This window comes from Dromaius novaehollandiae, chromosome 20 (assembly GCF_036370855.1).
Source record: "Dromaius novaehollandiae isolate bDroNov1 chromosome 20, bDroNov1.hap1, whole genome shotgun sequence".
NCBI classification, from domain to species: Eukaryota; Metazoa; Chordata; class Aves; order Casuariiformes; family Dromaiidae; genus Dromaius; species Dromaius novaehollandiae.
In genome coordinates, this window is record NC_088117.1 from 1635594 (window position 1) to 1649576 (window position 13983).

General features: G+C 50.3%; 1 protein-coding gene across 2 annotated transcripts; it reads right to left on the reverse strand.

The window, feature by feature from the left end:
- Positions 1-8987: 8987 nt before the first annotated feature.
- On the reverse strand, positions 8988-13121 carry LOC112986770 (extracellular fatty acid-binding protein-like). Of its 2 annotated transcripts, XM_026106219.2 has the most exons (7): positions 12996-13121; positions 12464-12603; positions 11630-11700; positions 10861-10971; positions 10111-10212; positions 9804-9829; positions 8988-9166 (listed from the first exon to the last, which is right to left on the reverse strand). In XM_026106219.2, exons 1-6 carry the CDS (start codon positions 13089-13091, stop codon positions 9804-9806), a joined length of 546 nt encoding a protein of 181 aa, XP_025962004.2. In that variant the 5' UTR covers positions 13092-13121; the 3' UTR covers positions 8988-9166. The 2 variants fall into 2 exon arrangements, with proteins under 2 accessions (XP_025962004.2, XP_025962003.2); XM_026106218.2 differs by lacking the exon at positions 9804-9829.
- Between the last annotated feature and the right edge of the window lie 862 nt (positions 13122-13983).

Consider the following 13983-nt stretch of genomic DNA (forward strand, 5'->3'; position numbering starts at 1 on the left):
AACTGCTCTGCAATGGGCTAAGCTGAGCTGCAAGAATGCCCAGAAGAGGGACAGTCCACTGGAGAGGACACAGTGTGAGGCAATCAGTCTGGAGAAGCAGAAGCTGAGTGGGAAGATGACTGCTGCATCGGGGAGGAGAACCCCCTCACTAGAGCACACTTCTGTTGGTAACCCTGGCACAGAAAAACCTGAGCAAGCTAGCAGCTTAACCCTCGCTTTCAAAAGTGACTTGGACCCAGCAATCATCTTAGATCAAATGCAAAGGGATTTGGACAAGGAGCTGAGGTCCCATGGAGTGCCTTATGAGGTTTGGGACCCCAAGTGTTTATATCAGGACAAAGATAGGAGGGGCTTTGGTTCCTAAATCCCTTTGTCATCTCTGAAAACTTATCCCTTTAGCTAAAATAAACCTGTCCTAACTGTAAGTAAGCATCCACAGATTTTTTTGCCTCAGTTTAATGAAGAGGAGATGGAAAAGAGTATGTTTGGTTCAACTGGAATGCCACACAGGTAAATTCGATGCAAGACTCCCAGAGAGGGCACCCACACCCCAGTACCCTCCCAGCACTTCCTAGCCCTCTGCCTTCAGAGAAGCAATTGCATAACCAGGCCTCCAGTTTTCCCAGGGGCATCGCTACAACCTGGGCCAACAACAAAACATGTTTGGCTTCTCTGGCACCAATTGCTGCATCTGGGGGATGTGCGGGATGGATGATCCAAGGAAGGTTGCTTGTGTTTCCTCCTGGCAGTATCTATCAGTTTGTGAGCAAGGGAAGGAGAAAATGTCAGAGATGTGTGACTGAGATACAAGTGGCATCTTCATTTCATCTGCTGATAGCTTTAGGGGTTTGCAATTACATCTGCTGATCTGATAGTCATTAACTGGAATATCAGCCAGTCAAGTGTCTGTTTGCCTTTCTGCTAATTAATTGCATCTGATTTGCAATCAAATCTAATATGAGATAACTGAGCTCAAGATAGTTTGAGGAGTAGTTGATCCGTGCTTCTCTTCATGAAGCACACACTAATAACACAGTCTCGTTGGATTTGTAGAGCCACACCACAGTCAGACTGCAAACACTGACGGGAAACGGGCTGCAACACATGTGAACAAGGGACACGTCTGCGCGGTGGCCAGAGCCGTATTTGCAGTAGGGGCAAGGCTTGTTAGCTTCAGCCAGCTCATGTGAGTGCTGTGAGCAGGCAAGCTGCAGTGGTGTGGACTTTGAGAGAGATCATCCAGGCTTCCCGGGACTCACATGGCTGCTGGACTATGAGAGGTGGCACAAGGACATCCACGTCTGGATGTGGAAGAGAGGGATAGAGCAGAGCAGGGCAGAGTTAGCCTTGCAGGTGTCTTATGCGGGGCTACCTCCTTCCTCCTTCCCCCTTCCTCAATGCTACAGCTGTCCTAGCCTGCAATACTCACCCTAGACATCGATTAAGGACACCCAGCCCCTGCACAGCTTACCTTGAGAAGATGTTTCCCTCTCTTCATAGCAAGTGGGTCTGGCAGCACCAGCAATTTGGGATACCAGGGTTGTTTCAATACACTCCTAGGAGGCAGCTGTGACAAGATCCCCTGTTACAGCAGAGTCCATAATTGCTCAGGCATAGCCCCTAGGGCACCATGGATTGGGATGCTGTGGGACCAGGGAAAAATACTGAGAGTGACTACAGTGTGCAGAGTCCTGTGTTCAGTGCCCAGCTGTGAACTTCTGCATACCCACCCCAACGGGTGCTCTGTCAGCACCCTGCACAAAGAGGGCCCTAAACTTCCAGGAGCTGGGATAGTGGGACCAGTCTAAAGCTGTGCTTGAACTTCCTAGCAGCTAGAAACACTCAGAGGAGTGGTCCTGCTGTGGAGCAGGACTGAGCTAGTCCTGTGGGCTCTGCAGCCAAGTCGCCTTAGAGAAACCCTTAAGCAAGAGCTGAAGTCCAGAAATATGTCAGGTAGGCCCTTCTGCGCGTGCCTTCCTTTCCTAGCTTTTTTCCACATTTGCAATCAAGAATGTACCTCCTGGCTTTGCTGGATAACCTTTTTTTCTAGACAAGCTGATCAAGTTTTAGGAGTGGCATGGGGAGCTCTAGCAAGTGTAAAAAAATATTGCTTCTCCAAACAGCTGCTCTGAGATATTTTACCTGGAAAGGAAGTTTCCTCCCAAAATGTGCCAATTTGCAAAGGCCACTGTGGGGCTTGAGAGCACGGTCTGTTTTTCCAGAGCAGCCTTGGACCCTGCCTTGCTCTGCCATTGTCATCCTGTAGCATCCTGTAGCCAGCAGTGCATGGAAAGGAAGACTACAGCAGAGAACCTAAGGCCTGGAGCACATCAGGAGCAGACTTATTAGGAATAGGCCTCTTCCTTGGTATTGTTCACAGTTTTAATTAATTTATGAATGGTCAATAATGCATAAATAATTTCTGCTGGTGTTTGGAGATCAGCTGGTTGCATCTGGCTGAGTTCCTTGTCAGTCCTGTTACATAACTGGTGCAAATCTCCTCAAGTCCTACAAGGTCCTGGAAGTCACAGAATGATTTCAGTTGCAAGGGACTTCAGAGGTCTCTGGTACAACCCTCTTGCTCAGAGCAAGGCCAATTTTGAAGTTTGATCGTGTTGCTCAGAGACTTGTCCAGCTGAGTTTCAATATCTCCAAGAATGTGGATCCCACCACATTTCTGGACACCTGCTCCAATGCTTGACCACCCTCATTATGAAGAATGGTTTTGGGGGTCTAATTGGAATTTTCCATGTTGCAGCTTCTATCTGTTGCCCTTTATCCTATCACTGTGCACTTTCAAAAGAGCTCTCTACATCCTCCCTTTAGGTAGTCGGAGACAGCAGTCATATCTCTCCTTTGCCTTCTTTTCTGAAGGCTAAACCAGTCCAGCTCTCTCAGTCTCTCCTCATATGTGCAGTGCTCCAGGCCCTGACCAGCTTTATGGCCTCCACTGAACTTGTTCAAGTTTGTCAATGCCTCTCTTGTAGTGGGGAGCCCCACACTGGACCCAGTACTCCAGATGTGGTCTCACAAGCGCTCAGTAGAGAAGCTCTCTCGAGCTGCTGGCTAATCCCTCACTAATGCAGCCCAGGGTGCATTTTGTTGCATTTGAGCGATGACACTGTTGACTGAGGTTCAGCTTGTTGCTCACTGGACACCCAGGACTTTTTCTGCAGTCTCAGCTGAACTCAGGCTACCCCATTTCTCCGGGCTGCTGAGGTCTCTCTGAATAGCAATCCTGCCCTCCAGCATAACAACCAGTACCCAAAGCTTTGTCATTCACAAACAGGCACGCTGACACTGATATTTGGCATTGTTGGGACTAAAGCATCTTCACTCATTTCAGAAGATACTGAATCTGGCAGCAGAGTCAGCTTGGAAAGTCCCCAGGCACATTTCTTCTCACCTTCAGGCCGCAAGACCACCTCCCATCAACTGTGTTGGACCAACTGTTCATAGTGCTAAGGTATAAAAGCACTTCCAGAGATGATCCAAACTGAAATTAGCCACATGCTTCCAACAGCACATCTGGAGGAAGTGGAAACATTCTAAGCCAGGTGCATTTCCAGCGCCAGAGTCTCCTGAAGCTATGACCCCAAAGGATGCCTTGCTGTCCCAGTAACAGTGAGTTTTTTCTTCACTTTTTTAATGTATCTCAGTTGGTGTCGTTAAAAGTATCTAGCCTTCTGCAGTCTTCACTTCTGATAAGGCTCCAAGGGGCTAATTGTGCAGTGCCTGGAGACAGGAGCTATATTTGCCCTTCCCTAGGCTAAGGAGCAAAAACAGTTGTATCCCTCTGTGGGCTCAGACATAGCTTAGGGTGACTATAAGCAGTAATTGGCAATTTAGAGGTGACTCACTCCTGACCCATGGGAGCTCAAATAGTTTATGCTTGTGCTGTAAAGAGCCATTGCCCATCCACTCAGATCATTGTGTGGGACTGACCTTGAGGCCTGAGGGCTGAGAAAAGCTTCCCCCTTTTCTGGTCCAGCTGAACCATGACTGGCCAGGTCATACGTCCAGTGGCTCTTTGGGAAGCCCATGCACCCACTCCACATGATCCAAGTGCGATGGGCAAGTGAAGACAACTCCTGCACGTTGTAGGAGTGACTGTACTGCCAGCTGACTGTATTGGTGCCAGTGGCTGTCACGTGCAAAAGGACATCCAAGAGGCTCTAGCACACAGTTAGCTCCATGCAGGTTAGATGTGTCACAGTGGAGCACGATGCAGAGGCCAATTATTAGGTTTCGCAAGTATTGGATAGCTGGTTGAGAGTCCACAGGAGGGAAGATGCTCCTGGTTTGGTCCTGAGCAGCAAACAGGACCTGGTTCAAAGAGTTTGAATCAAAAAGCTGTTCTTGTTACTGTCAGTGTTCCACTTAGAACCAGAGACAATACAACAGTCACATTTTATTTTTAAAACGGGGTAAAAATTGAAGGGAAAAGTTATAAAAAGGAACAGTCAATGGGACAAAATATTGCAGATGGAATAGAGGTTGTTTAGAAAGCCCTGCTTAGCTTTGGACTGAGCACCTAAGCTGTTATTAGAAAACACAAACCCCAAACAACCTTACAGAGTCCAAAGGGAAGCCGGCATAATTAAATGACGGTTTAAAGAGTCTGACCAGAAAAAAGATAAACGTTTTTAAACTTGCAGATGTTGCATCCATAGGAAGACAATAGGATAAGCCCTGGAAAATTAACTAACAACAAAATAAGATGAACAACCCCCCCATAACAGAAGACGGCCAGTTACTCCTCTACTCTGAGGAATAACATCTTTCTTTACATATATGCTTTTTTTCAAAGGCACCAGGGGCAGGAATTGAATACTAGAATCTGTTAGGCCAATAGATGGTCAAATTCAGAGTGAATATTCAAAGAAAATAAGCTGATAGGAAAGCAAAGGAACTCTGCATCCATCTTTACTGAGGAGGAGTTTTGGTAGATTCCTTGGCTAGAACTTCTCTTTTGTTGACACATTAAAGGATCTGTCCTAAACTGACTTGCCAATACGGAAGTAGAAATGAGTAGTTAAACGGTGGAGATGACATTTCTAGTCAAAATAAATAAGGTATGAAACTCTAGAACTTTTTACTGCAGCATGTCTTCTTAGAACTGCCTTGCCAAGAGAAGACTAGAGGTAGTAAATATTAGTTTTTAAGGAGGCTCTAGGAGATAAAGAGAACTACAAACAAATGGATCTGTTATGCACAGCAGGCAGATTCACAAAAGCTGTAATAAAGGGCAGAATTGGTTGATGCATGGCCAAATTATGTCACGGGAGAGACTGATTCCAACTTCTGCATAGAAAAGTCATGCCTCAAAAATGTTTTTGGGGGAATCAACAAGATAGATACAGGAACTGGACATTCCCTTATCACCTGGGAAGAGTCTTCATCAAAGCTTACAGAAGGTAAGCTGCCACAGACTAAGGAGGAAGATCCTCACATGGACAAATGAGTGGCTAAGAGACAGAAAAAGGCAGCCACTTGTGCCATGGGACAAAGTTTATCCCATGCACTGGTCAACGTGTTTGCAGGTGACCTAGAAAGGGAGGTGAACAGGAAAGGGACGGAGTCTGCTGATAGCAGATTAGCAGGGCAGTAAGACTGAAGATCAAGCCAGAGTCGCAGAAGTGTCTCACAGGAGCAAGTGTTAGGATAGTGACACAGGACACAGCTGTAGTGTCCCACAACCATCTGTACTTCTCATCCAGCCGTTATCACCCCAGAGATTTCACTGTGCTGATAGACAGTCTTATAAAATGTCTCATCGACATGCAGCAGGTGTCAAAAGTGGCAAATGCAGCATGGGGAGATCTTAGGATGGGAGTGGAGAATGGGACAAGACACTGCATAAATCTAAGGTGCACCCATGTCTTTGTGACTGGGTGGAGGTCCAGGTGTGGTCACCTGGCCTCAGTATGGACATGATCTAGGCAAGAGAGGAAGGGAGAAGGATGAGAGGTGCACGGCACAGGACCCCCCAGCTGGGAGAGCAAGAATACTGAGAGGGTCACTTAAATATTTAAGATCTGGAACAGTCCAAAGAGGATGAATAGAAAAGATACTCGCCAACAAGCACCACTGTCATCAGCTGTGAAGTTTCCAAAAGAGCTTCTCAAAAATAGAAGACTGCCAAAAATGTACCTCAGCCCAGGAAGACTAGACATATTCATGGAAGAAAAATCCTGTGGAAGTCATTATACAACAACTACATCTCACTAAGCTTGCTGGGGTGAATAAAGCGGGGCAGATACTACTGTCATTTTACCCTGCTCCTGTACACTTTGCTTTGCACCTGGTATTGGCTGCTGTTGAAGACAGGATGCTAGGAGAGAGGATGTGTGATCCGACCCGGCACAGACACCCTTGCTGCAGCTGCTGTGGTTGAGTGCACCATGCAGCACACGGCAATGGAAGAGGCGATTTCCTCAGCCTGCCAGGCAGTGACTGACACGCCAACACGATGCTCTGCTCTCTGCTCATGGGACGGCACCATCTTCATGGTTGTCAGGGCCTCAGACCTCCTGGTCTGCCCCGGGCCTGACCTGCAGAGCAGCACAAGGCTAAGGAGGAGCATCAAGGTGAAAATGCTTTCAGTTTGGGATGAGTGGCAAGTATAAGAATAAGCTCAATGGGAGGGATGAGAGATTTTGGGGACTGCCTTGGCCCCCTTGCCTGTTCTGCATGGAGGAAAGTTGCAACCAGAGAAGGAACTGGAAAGATGGCCTGGGCCCGCTGTGTGCAGATCTGCTCTGGAGCAGCCACAGCAGGCAGGTGCAGCACAGTACAGGAAGAAAACAAAAGTGCAAGAGGAGGAATGGAAAATATTGGTGGCAGAAAGAAATGATCTCACTGCCCTCTGCCTGGGTAATGCCCACATATGGCAGGAAGGAAATAGTTGGCTGGAACATGATGTGGCAACTCCAGGACTCGCAGTTACATGTAGACCTTGGCAAAAGGTGTTGCTGGTGGCAGGATGTAATGATCTACATTAACAAATGTACTGGAAAGAAGCCTTGAGGGGAAGCTGTGTGTGGGATCAGCACCCTTGGAAGCCTGGCAAACACTGAACTATTCCAGTCCAAACTGGCCAGGAAGGCGAATTCCTGCTGGGAACTGCAGACTCCTTCCCCAAAAGGGTGGAGGTGTCACTGGTTTGGAAAGTCCCAGCCATGACCATTGCCCTGCTGCTGTCAGGATGTGTCCAGTTCTGCAAGGGCACAGACAGGAATTGGTGCTGAGGGCCTGAGTTTTCCCAGCAGGGCCTGGAGTGCTGCCAACTGGACTGTGACCTTCCTTTCTTCATCCTCCTCCAGCCACCACTCCTGGGAAGGGGAGGAGAGCACCAAACAGTGCAAAGGGGCAAATAGTGCAAAAGGGACCCACAAAATAGGAAAGAACTAAAGTGGAAGTTGCCCCAAAGGGAACCCAAACCAGCCACGGCTCTATCTCCATTCAGCACCAAGATCAGGAGGGGAAGTTTCCCAAACGTGTTTTCCCTGTCTTTGTGACAAGAGGAAGAAAGGAGCATCTAAGGAACATCCTGATGAGTTCAGCTGACCCAACACATAGTAGCGGTATCACTACACAGAAACAAGGCAGATCCCAGACTGAAATGAAAGCCTGGATAGACCAGCAATACTGTCCAGGGACTGGCAGAGCAGGAAGATCAGTGGAAAGGATTTTTGGAGAACTTCCTTTTCCAGGAGTGGGGAGAGCTGTTGTATACCTATGGAACCTCAGTGCCTGTGATCACTGATGGAGGCTTCTGGAGATCAGCATGTGCGTGATGCCTGGTTCCAGCTTTCAAAAGGCTTTGTTGGGGGCACAGTTTACCCTGTGTGGTTTTTTTGTTTGTCAGAGTGGATTTGGGGAGCGAAGAGAGCTGAACAGCACAGAGAATAGCAGTTCTTGGTAGGGAAGGATGGGGTGGGATTTCTACTCAGAAATATAAAGATGGCCCCTACAGACAGGGGCAGATGTTCACCATCACTGGATATTCTGACTTCATGAAGGGTTTTCTCTGCAGAGTGCTCAGGGACAGAGACCTCGTACAGACCTGTACCAGCTCTCTAAAGAAAGCTTTGGAGTAGAGAGTGGAGCCTGTACATGAGCTCCATGGGGTGTTTTTGGGGGGAGGGAAGCATGGGGAAAAGGAGTGTGTGCTCTGAAAGGACTGGAACATGCAGCCACGTGGCTGGAAGGTTAATAGGTCTAAGGGGAAGCTCAGTGCCTGATTAGGGTTGTGCTGTGTTGGGGTTAAAAGTGTGCATCTGTTTCCCTGTGTTTGTACTCAGATTCAGCCTATGTGGGATCCCAGATCCTTCCTCCACTCACCTTTGCCTCAGAGGACAGGGGGAGCAGTGCTTAGAGCAGCTTTGGAGGCCCATCTCCGGATACATCTGCAAATGACCAACCCTGAGAACCACCACGGCTAGTGGGGCTGAGGGGTCCCAAAGCTGAGACCTGTCCCTCCCATGGCCAGGCCTGAACTAATGGACAGGCAGGGCTTAAAAGGAGCACAGGGCTGGTAATCACTGCGGGGCGAGTAGAGGAAAAGTTAGTTGGATTGTGGAGATGGCCACCAGCCCTTCAAACTCCAGTCTCAGCATCTATGGCAAACTCCTGTGGTCATCCTCAGCGCAGCCCCTCGTGACAGTGGGATTTCCAACCTCACTCCGCTCCTTGTTTCACCTCTGCCCACCCGTGGTCCTGCTCCAGAAGACAGCCATACCGGGACCGTGGGCAGCCACCCCTGCTCTGCTCTGCGGGATGCACACAGGAGGCGGTAAATCCTCACGGTCTCCGAGAACTCACCTGCCTGGCACCCCGGGTGCATTCCTGAGTGTGTGCCTGCCCTACTTGGACGAATATCACCCCTAGTTATTCATCATCCCCAGAGCCTGGGAAGAAGGCAGGAGGGAGAAGATGCTTGGACATCCTGGATTATCCCCAGACAACTATACCAAGCTCAGAGGTGGAAGACCTGATTCTTTTTATTTGTTAAAGAGAAGGGAGTACACACTGGAGAAGCAGACGATGCATCAGAGCCCTGACCACTGTGCTCAGAAGAGGGATGGCAGAGGCAGCCTGGAGCTTCAGAGTGTGGGTTTTGCCTTTCTTAGAGAGGAACATCCATCAGCCAGTCCTGTGCCTCCTAGAAAACAGCCAGGAGAAGTGAGCTGAGTATGAAGAGGTGAAGAGAACAGTGGAGCAGGCCAAGCAGGACTCTCCGCCACAATCAGTGCTTTGTCTTCCAGTTCTCCCCAGCTCTGTAGGCTTGGGCCATCTCCAGGAGTGGATGGGAGATTTCTATCCGATCCCTAGAACTGAATAGGTACTAGTGCAGTGGGAAATCCTGTGCCAGGCTGTCCAGTGACCTACCATATTTTGTGGGGTGAGACATCAACCCAACCTCTGGCCATTTCTGGCTGTTAACACTCCTCAGGTCCCTTTGGGAAAAGTCCTTGTGCTGGCTCTCACCACTGGATGAACTCTACAGCCATTTCTCCACTGAATAGAGCCCTGTGGCTTTGGTTCAGGTGTCCTTGCTCACTGCTGGGCAGCACTGCACCTTGAGGTCACTGTGCCACCACTGGGGCCCTGTGCTCCCTGCTGTAGAAGCTCCTGGGAGCATTCTGCTCAAAAGGGAACAGTCTACCCGGGTGTAAGCTCCAGCCTGGCTCAAACGACATGGCCCCCAGAGTGATTCAAGGAGTTCATGGTGGCCCTTGCTTGGGCATCAGGGGGAGCAAATTTCTGCTGAGGACTTTGCAAGTACTACAGCAACTCACCTATGGTTCTTCAATGCCACATTCCTCTGTGAAAATAAAGAGAAAGGCTGAGTTCATGGCCTTGGTAGGCTAGTACCATTTAGCACAAAGGATAGCAAGTAGACAACCCAGGAATGGGGCTGAGCAGGGCAAAAGTCATGACATGCCCAAGCCAGAGCACATCTCATTACCAGGGCCTTCTCCTGGCAGTTCAAACCACAAAGTGGTGGTAAGTATGGACCAAGCCAGCTGCTGCCAGCATGTGCTGGCTGCACATATCGATCAAGTCAGATCGGCTGGTGCAAATCTGGTTCTGGGCTGTACTCACCTTGGCTGGGCAGCATCTTGATCATTTCATCGGTGAAGCCCAGTTCATTGGCAAGCTTCCTGAACAGCTCTGTGATTTCTTGGCTCACCTCCTGGGTTCTGCCTAAAGTCAAAGACCTGAATTAGCACCAGGCTTTGGCCTGTCCCTTGAATTGTCTGGGCATGTGATGAACTCACATGGGTTAGGACAGGAGATACAGATGGGCTCGACAGTTCCTGGGAGAAGGTGGAAGGGAGCATTGGAGATCCCAGGAGTGTGACTGTGGCTGGGCATGTGAGACACCTCTCCCAAGGACTGAGATGGAGAGGTCCTGGCACCAATACACCTACAACCAGCATGGTGACTCCTATCTTTAGTTCCCATCTCCACTGCTTCTGATTCCCCTCCTTGTTCCTGCAGCAAGACCTCATCTTTTAGCCCTGTTTTACCAAGCAACTTACCCAAGTCACTCCTGTCACAGAGCAGGGATTTGGGACCCGTTCCCCCCCCTCCTCCACCATCCCCAAATCACTGACCTTTCCTCCTGCCACACATGGGATTTGCAGTGGCAACAGCCCCTCTCCTGTACACCCACCCAGCAGGGCAACAAGGCCAGACACAAAGAGTGGGATGGAGGGCAGGTCTGTCTTGTGGGTACTGAGCACTCTCTGGACGACTCTCTCCTCGTGACATTGCAGAGCATCACACTGCCTGTGAGCCCTTGGCCTCTGAAAGCTAAAGCTGTTGGACAGATCACCACTGGCTACGTACTGTAGAGCCTCAGCATATGCAAGGTCTTCCCATCCTTCACTCTGGATACAAATATCATTGCATAGCTCTTGTAGTCGGTTTTCATCACCTGCGCTGTTTTATCACCTTTTTCTGTAAAAGAACATGGAAGAAAGCAAAAAATTCATTCCATCCCCCCAAGAGCTCCCACTATGCAAAAGAACTCTTAGAATGTGAATCTTCATGCTGAAAGCCAAGGGCCACATCCACCCAGCTCATATTTCTCCACTCCTGGTTTTTGACCTTGGCAAGGCTCCTCTGAAGCCCTAGAGGAGCCTACAGATCATAGCAGAGCTGTGACTCAAACAGGGACTGTGAACACAATGAGGGTCAGGAGAAGGTCACTGCAGACAGTGGAGTAACCTGGCCAATGTTAGTCTAACACTTGAGCTGTGAATGATGGCAGCCTTCTGAAACCACTCTTGCTTCATCACTTGGGACCATCTGTCCACATCCCTTTTGCAAAATGAACCTGCTTTGCCCCAGAGACTAAGCTCAGTCTGAACACAGCCATCTTAATCCAGAGCAGCTTCTGATATGGAGCTAGTGCAAGGCAGCCCTACTGGAGGGATTCCCACTCTGGCAGTGCAGCCGGAAACCAACCACAGAGGGATTTCCCCACCCCAGGACCTCAGGAGAGGCAGACAGGTATTCCTGAGGGCCGGGTCCCAAGGAAGAACCAGCTGCTTCAGAAAGGGTGATAGTAAGTGCCTCCACCCATGCCCAAGTGGCTGTGCTCCCCCACACTCACCAGAGCGGTAGAATTCACCCTGGACACCTGTTTTCTTAAAGATCAGCTCTGATTTCTTACATCCCTCTGAGCTGCAAAACAAAGAAGGACACGCTTGTCATTCAGCCCCAAAGGTATGCTTGGAGCAAGTTTAGCTCAGCAAGGACATGTGCAGGCAATGGCAGAGCATCACCATGCACCAGCTGGGGTGAAGTCATCCACCTTGCTTTCCCATAAGGATGCTGGATCTGAGGTTTCCACCCCAAACATGGGATTCGCAGCTAGGGGATGGGATGGTGTGGGTAGGTAGGAGGATAGATGCCATCTTTGGAGTAATAGGTGGTTTGGCTGCCAGAACAGAGCACTCGCATGCAAAGATCATCCTGCATGGTCACATGGATATTCCCTTGTTCATACTGATCTGATGGGATGGGGCCAGTCCTGCCTGGAAATCTCTGATGCTCACTTATCAATGTGCTGCATCTGTCCTGGGGAGGCACAGGGAGCAGCGAGCTGTCTCAGCCTGCATGATAGGACCGCTTCTGTAGGGGTGCTGGCATGAGCCTGCCTGCCCTTCTGTGTCCTGCCATGGGCTCTGGTGGGTTCTGATGGCAGGGACCTCTCTGCTCCTGGACAGACTGTGAGCAGGGCTGGGAATGGGGGTCTCCATGACACTGTTCTCCCAAGCCCCCAGCTGCAAACCCATGCCTGCTACACATCTGGGGGCTCTGTCTCACTCCCCATCCAGCTCTTTGGTGGATGCTGGGTGGAGGGACCCAGGTGGAGTCTCACTGGTGAAAGTCTGGGCAGGGGATCGTTCAGTGAAGCCCATGGAGAAAAGTGCTTGGCACTTACGTGGGAATAGCAAAGGAGACTTTCAGGGTGCCATTCTTCAGCAGCGAGATGTTGGCCATTGCCATCTTCAGCTCATCCTTCTTACGGAGGTAGCCTTCAGAGTCTGAAGCCAGAGCAACAATGTGCCATTTCCCTGCAATCTGGTGGCAAAGACAGACTGTGAGTCGGGAGGACAAGGCAAGGCTTGCCTCTCTGGAGGAGCTCAGTGGTTGGGACACCTCTCTGCAGACATGCACAGGCTTCCACAGCTTTCAGGCTGTGGGACATCTACGCCTTGTCTAGGAGCCTAATTACCCTGTTGGGGCACTGGAGCTGGGCAACTGCACTTACCTGGGCATCTAGTCGCACTGGAGCTGGGCAACTGCACTTACCTGGGCATCTAGTCGCACTGAGATGGCAGAAGCAGACAAGATCTCCTGAGGTGGCTGTAGTGTCCCCAGTTGTCCCCAGTAACAAAACACCTATTCATTTCCCACCCTGGTGACTGGAGGTCACACTCCCACCTTTCCTTCCCCAGGACAGCATGAGTCACCTTGCTCTTGTCTATCTCCGCAGGCCCCTGGTCCTCAGCCTCCACGTGCAGCAAGCAGAGCTGGGCCAGCCCCAGGCTCAGTATGATGGTCCTCATCTCGCCACAGCCTCCTCCAGCTTCACCCAGTGGGGTGGAGAGCAGTCCCAGGGCTGCTGGCTTTATAGAGCTGTGTTTTCCCCTCCCACCCACCTCGTCACTGCTGAGTGTGGAACTGCTTCAATGATGATGTTTTTGTTGGCTTGGGTGAGGCGGTGGTTTTGAAGGGCTGAAGTCATCCCTATTTACCCTGGGTAAACATTGCCTCATCTCTTGGAAGAAGGAAATTGTCTCCAAGCCCCAAGGAGGGGTCTGAGCAAGAGGTTTAGAGAATCTCTGCTGCACCAGAGCTAAAAGGAAGTTTTTCATCTTTTTAATTCCTTGTGAAAGGACAAAGGAACCTTTTATTCCTCCCGCTGGCTGCTGGAGAACTGCTGGGTGGAACCAGGAGGTCCTCCTCAGACTGAGCGCACACAGGAGCTGTGGCACTTCAGGGCACTTAGCACCAAGGAGCACAGGGTGACATCCCTCTGGCTGGTCTGGCATCTCCTCCAGGGGTACCTCCACACCCAAATCCTGGTGCCAGCACTTTGGTGGCATGACCTGACCTTGTTGTGCCCATGTGGGCACACCTACCAGCTCAGGGGCACTCAGGGTCCTCAAAGGGGAGCAGACCCTGAGTAGCACAGGCAGAGGAAGGGCTTTGTGTCACTGTGGGAGTGTCACCTTCATCCCAGGGTGTGTTGCCCCCTTTATGCCCAGAACGTGGCTCAGATGGACTCCTGGGGCCACAGCCCTGGAAGAGTCCATGATGCTTCCTTGCAGCTCCTGGCCAGGCACCAAGGGAGGTCCACTCCTTGGCCACCATTTCTGGGGGTTGAGGATAGCGGGACACCCAGGGGATTGCCTACCCTCTGCATGGGTGGTAGGCGACTGTCATCTCCCAGCAGGG

Coding starts and splice junctions, on each gene's coding strand:
- LOC112986770 (XM_026106218.2), bottom strand. CDS start 13,091: ATGAGGACCATCATACTGAGCCTGGGGCTGGCCCAGCTCTGCTTGCTG. Junction 12,604..12,995: donor CGGAGATAGACAAGAGCAAG/GTGACTCATGCT, acceptor CTTTGCCACCAG/ATTGCAGGGAAATGGCACAT. Junction 9,167..10,110: donor CAAGATGCTGCCCAGCCAAG/GTGAGTACAGCC, acceptor GCTGTTTTCTAG/GAGGCACAGGACTGGCTGAT.